This window comes from Amblyraja radiata, chromosome 5 (genome assembly GCF_010909765.2).
Source record: "Amblyraja radiata isolate CabotCenter1 chromosome 5, sAmbRad1.1.pri, whole genome shotgun sequence".
NCBI classification, from domain to species: Eukaryota; Metazoa; Chordata; class Chondrichthyes; order Rajiformes; family Rajidae; genus Amblyraja; species Amblyraja radiata.
In genome coordinates this window covers 65,746,402-65,752,401 of record NC_045960.1, presented here as the reverse complement: position 1 = coordinate 65,752,401, position 6,000 = coordinate 65,746,402, and the positions used below count along the sequence as shown (strand labels likewise).

General features: G+C 43.7%; 1 protein-coding gene across 2 annotated transcripts in view; it reads right to left on the bottom strand.

Moving 5' to 3' along the window:
* Positions 1 to 4,069: 4,069 nt before the first annotated feature.
* kif3c (kinesin family member 3C) overlaps positions 4,070 to 6,000 on the bottom strand; it is a 131,291-nt gene continuing 129,360 nt past the window's right edge. For both annotated transcript variants that reach the window (XM_033021419.1, XM_033021420.1), the window contains exon 10: positions 4,070 to 5,044. In XM_033021419.1, coding sequence (XP_032877310.1) covers positions 4,945 to 5,044 — 100 coding nt within the window. In that variant the 3' untranslated portion in view covers positions 4,070 to 4,944. The remainder of the gene's footprint in view (positions 5,045 to 6,000) is intronic.

Sequence of the window (6,000 nt, the reverse complement as noted above, 5' to 3'; positions counted from 1 at the left end):
CCCTTGTTATGAGTCTCATCTATAGTAGAAGAGGGGACCCTGAAGAATGAGGACATCTCCGATGCCCTGGTGTGGAACTCCTCATCCTGGGTGCAGATGCGGCGTAGACTGAGGAATTGGGGGTAGGAGATGGAGTCCTTACAGGAAGCAGGGTGGGAAGAAGAGTAATCCAGATAGCCATGGGAGTCAGTGGGTTTATAGTGGATGTCGGTCAGTAGTCTATCACCTGCGATGGAGATAGTTAGATCTAGAAATGGTAGGGAAATGTCGGAAATGGTCCAGGTGTATTTGAGTGCCGGATGGGAGGTAGTGGTGAAATGGATGAAGTCCATGAGTTGTGTGTGGGTGCAGGAGGTAGCACCAATGCAGTCGTCGATCCCCAAACTCTTATCTCTGCTAGATCGATGACTGCATTGGTGCTACCTCCTGCAAAATGAGCAGAAGAGGATGTGAAACAGGGAGCAGCAGAAACGAACACTAATACTATAAATCTCTTAGTCTGAAATTTCAAAATCATCTTGGAAGAATCATAGTAACTGTTAGACCACATGAAGTCATTCGGCCCATCAAATCTATGCTGGCAATGAGCAGAGCAATCTAATGAGACCCATTTCCCTTGTTCTTTCCCCACTGCCCTGGAAATTATACTCTCCCAAATGCTGATCTAACTCCCATTTTCAGGCACTCATTGGTTTCATTTCCATCACTCTCAATTCAAAAATATTTTCATATTCCCTTTGTATCTTTTGCCCAATATTTAAAAAAACCTCCCCCACTCTACCACCTATACACACACCAAGTACCTGATTAATCCGCATAAGAACGGGCCCCTCAGTTCACCCTGTAAACACCAGTCATGATCGTGTGTTTATCAAATGTCAAATAAGCTGCACAGTGGCACAGTGGTAGAGCTTTTGCCACGCCGCGCCGCGCCAGAGACCGCGTTTCGATCCTGACTATGGGCACTGTCTGTGCAAGGTTGGTACGTTTTCCCTGCGACCGCGAGGGCTTTTTCCGGGTGCTTTGGTTTTAGAAACATAGAAAATAGGTGCAGGAGGAGGCCATTCGGCCCTTCGAGCCAGCACCACCATTCAATATGATCATGGCTGATCATCCAAAATTAATACCCCGCTCCTGCTTTTTCTCTATATCCGTTGATTCCATTAGCCTTAAGAGCTAAATCTAACTCTCTCTTGAAAACATCCAGTGAATTGGCCTCCATTGCCTTCTGCAGAAGATTCTGAAGTTTTTCCTCATCTCAGTTCTAAATGGCCTAACCCTTATTCTTAGACTGTGACCCCTGGTTCTGGACTCCCCCAACATGGGGAACATTTTTCCTGCATCTAGCCTGTCCAATCCCTTAAGAGTTTTACATGTTTCTATAAGATCCCTTTTCTTCCTTCTCAATTCCAGTGAATACAAGCCCAATCGACCCATTTTTCATCATGTCAGTCCTGCCATTCCCCGGAATTAACCTGGTGAACCTACGCTGCACTCCCTCATTAGCAAGAATGTCCTTCCTCAAATTAAGAGACCAAAACTGCACACAATACTCCAGGTGTGGCCCTGTACAACTGCAGTAGAGCCTCCTTGCTCCTAAGCTCAAATCCTCTTGCAATGAAGGCCAACCAACATGCCATTAGCTTTCTTCCCTGCCTACTGTAACTGCATGCTTTCTTTCAGTGACTGATGTACAAGGACACCCAAGTCTCGTTGCGCCTCCCCTTTTACTAATCTGACACCATTCAGATAATAATATGCCTTCCTGTTCTTGCTGCCAAAGTGCATAACCTCCCATTTATTCACATTATAATGCATCTGCCATGGATCTGCCCACTCACCCAACCTATCCAAGTCACCCTGCAGCCTCATAACATCCTCCTCGCAGCTCACTCTGCCACCCAACTTTGTGTCATCTGCAAACTTCGAGATGTTACATTCCCTCGACTAAATCGTTAATATATACTGTTAGTAATTGGGGTTCCAGCACTGAGTCTTGCGGCACCGCACTATCACTTCCTGCCAATCTGAAAAGGCCCCATTTATTCCTACTCTTTGCTTGTTGTCTGCCACCCAGTTCTGTATCCATGTCAATACCCTACCCCCAATACCATGTGCTCTAATTTTGCACACTAATCTCTTGAGTGTGACCTTGTTATAGGCTTTTTAAAAGGCGATCGGTGGGATATTAGAAAAGTTATTGGTCTGTTATTCGCTAGGACGGCGACGCCCCTTCTGGCACCCGCTGTCAATCACCGGCCGCGAGAATAAAGCTGAATGAGCGTAGTGAGCAGTCAGAGCGGGGGCTGTGTTCTGTGTTCTGCGAGCGGGGGCTCACACCACCCCCTCTCACATACACCCCCTCCCCTACTCCCGCACCCCACTTCCCCTACACCCCACCTCCCCTACACCCCACTTCCCCTACACCCCCCTCCCCTACACCCCACCTCCCCTACACCCCACCTCCCCTACACCCCCACTCCCCTACACCCCTGCTCCCCTACAACCCTCCCATCCCCTAGTCTAGTTAATTATAAAAGTGAAGTTCATATCCCAAAGTCTCTCTGGAAAGACATTTTCCAAGAATTTTATTTTTAAACCTGTGTCTGTGAGCTGAATTTGCAATTCCTCAAGTTGATGGAAACAGGGTAAAATAATGCAGATGATCTCATCCTTTAATAGTTTTAAATACTTGTTCTGGTTAACCACCTGGCTGTGTATCTTTGTGTTGGCAGTTTCTTGTCCTTGATGAGTAAACATAATTGATGTAGTTGAATATCTCAGCTCATTTTTGCATATGTTACCACTTTTTTGTGGAGGCTGACCGATGCCAAGTAAAATACAATTCTGCCTTGTTCGTGACGCGGTCAGAACTCCGACACGTGTCAGTGGGGCAAAGGTGAACAGGCAGATGTGGAATTACTGTTTTAGTCAGCCAAGGTATTGCTAGTTGTGTGCTTCTTCATCTGCTTGCAAGCTTTCCTGTCCTATGCCCTCTGTTTCCTAAGCTCATCACCCTTCTTTTTAATCCTCGCTGCCTTATCTTCCAGACAAGCAAGCCGTTTTAATCAATTTTAACAATATTTTGTTACTTTACTTGTCCAATTACTCTGGCAGGGATGCACCCTCCAGAACTGAATGCACCACATTATATAACCTTGATGCACTGCTCTACCAGACCCTGCTTTTGTCAGTTGAGAGTTATGGGCCTATCCCACTTAGGTGACTCTTTAGGCAACTGCCAGGGACTAGTTTTAATGGAATTCACCTACACCACCTGGTGACAATCTGCGACAACACCTACACCAACCTACGGCAGCAAAGAATGTTTGCGGCAGTCACCTGTAGTCGCCCAAAAAATCGTCTAAGTGGGACAGGCCCATTACTATCATAACTGAATGAAATTCTGTTGATACCTCCACCTGTTTATTTTTTTATACAACAATCAACACACACGACCCCATTCCCCATTAACCACTCATTGTTCCTTACAATCCATTGTATTTTCCAGAATTTTCGGGGGGGGGGGGGGGGGGGGGTGTTTTCTCAATATTCCCATTCACCTGTGTCAATGCATGATTTAAATCTTTTATAAATCTGATCTTCCAGGCTTTTCCCCACAGAAAATTGTTATGGAAACTGGCAGTAGGTTACTGAAGACAAGCTCACAAGGTGCAACACCTTGAGCATTTGTGTGCAGTTGTTTACAGAACTCCTGGATAACTCCTACAACTTGGTCACCCTGGTTTTCGCCTGTGAAAGACATCACCCTTCACGCCCCCCTCCACCCCCACACCCTTCCCCAACAACCCGCCTCACTTTCCCTGCAGCTTATCCTGCTTATTTTGTATCCTTCCCAATTCTGACAAAGAATCTTCAACCTTAAAATATGTTGCTATTTCTTTTCCCACTGAGCCGCCGAGTATTTTCAGCATTATCTGTTTTTATATTATATAGGATATTCATAATTGACCATAATTTAGACACTCCCATTCATATTATAACCTCTGACTTTCTGAAAAAAGGTGAACTTCAAGTCTTTACGAAAAAAGTTAACTCATACACATTATTGTTCTTGAGCATATAATTATTTATTTTATTCCACAATAAAGTACCCTCAATCCCAGTTACAGCAGGACCTGCGATTAAATATTTCAACTTTTTTTTGAGCAACAGCAACATCAATTTAATTAGGATCAAAAGTCCAACAAATTTACAAAGCGACATTACTGCTCTTAGAAATAAACATGGCAGGCAATCTGCTGCATTCAGCACAACAGGACACACACCTTCTTTCAGAACGGATCTCCAAGTAAATCAAGTTGGATGGAAGATACGAGTATACTGGAAAATTCAGAATGATACTGAACGGGGCTGAGCAATTTGAAGATCCAGCAAATGAAATAAAAAAGTGATCAATTTTTGTTCAACTTTTTTTAAGCTCTATTCAAAGCCCAGTTGTGCTAACAATAGTTGATTCCCATAATTTTATTTTTTTTTATAGGTTTGTTTATTAAACTTGTTTAGGAAGAAGAGTTTCTTCCACAAGCTCCATTATGTGCCCCTATAATCCTGTATTTTAGACTGCAAGGTAATGCAGCAAAGTGAATGAAGATTGAGGGCCACTGTCAAATTATCTGTTTGAAACTGCAGGATTATCTGTTGAAACTGAAAAACATGGACCATTTTTATGTGAGATGCAATGAGATGGATTGTGGGACACGAAAAACAAATGCCCTGAAATCTGTTCTCAGTCTTTAGCCCTAAATCAGCAGTTTTGAGGCAGCTGGGTATTGTACTTCGCTTCCAACATTTGCCTCAATTAAAGTTAACGGAAGCATATTTTGGAAATTGAAACATTGCTGTCCTGCTGGTTACGTGCTGCAGGCTGAGGACGAATTTCTAACCAAACAGTGAGAACAGGCACAAGTATCACTGTGCTCCTCACTGCAACACCTTCCCCGGTGAATGAGAGAACAGCTGAGATCCTGAAGCCAGTGAAGAGAAAGAAGAGGAGGAAGCTACTCGTCTCTCCGGTCTGGACCTGGAATATTAAAAAGAAAGATTAACATAGATTTCATCTTTTACATGCGTAATTATCTATTTTAATTCTAAGTTATTCCAAAATTATTACTAGAATCCCACTTGCACGTCATGTAGGCTGATTGTCCAGTATAGGACTGCGGGAAGACACAAAGTGCTGGAGTAACTCAGTGGGTCAGGCAGCATCTCTGGAGAACATGAATAGGTGATGTTTCAGGTCATTTCAATTCATATTCCCATCAACGCCCCCACAGATTCTTTACAAAGAACTACAATTAAATCTCTATTTTATGTTCCTTTTGTGTTTTCTTTACATTTCTTGACCAAATGGGCCCTGATTAGCCATCCTATCTCAACACACATTAAATATGGTAATCCACAACTTTCCAACTCTTATCTTAACTCCAGTTCACCCATGGTTGCCAGTCTGCTCTGACTCCCAGTTAAGCATTGCACAATTCAAATATGTTTTTCCGTTTGTTGGTCCCATCTTCTCTGTCTCTGGAACCTCCTTCAGCCATTATGCTCTCCCAGTGCTGGCTCATTGAGTATTCCCAGTGTTAATCATCCCTCTGTCCACAGCTGTGGTTTCATCTGGCAAGGCTCCAGGCTCAGATATCACCTCGCTAAACTCTGCCGCATCTCTGCTTTCTGCCCTTTCTCCAGACACTATAAAACATGCAACTTTTATCAAGCTTTTAGACATCTTCTCTAACATTGCCGATTAAAGTCTGGCTCAGTGACAAGGCTTGTTTGTGGTGTTTTGAAACATCTTACAAAACAATATGTTTAACGGCACTGGGCCTGTACGCTCACTGCAGTTTACAAGAATGAGGGGGATCTCTGAAACTTACCAAATAGTGAAAGGCCTGGATAGAGTGGATGTGAAGAGGATGTTTCCACTAGTGGGAGAGTCCAGAACCAGAGGCCATAGCCTCAGAATAAAATGACATACGT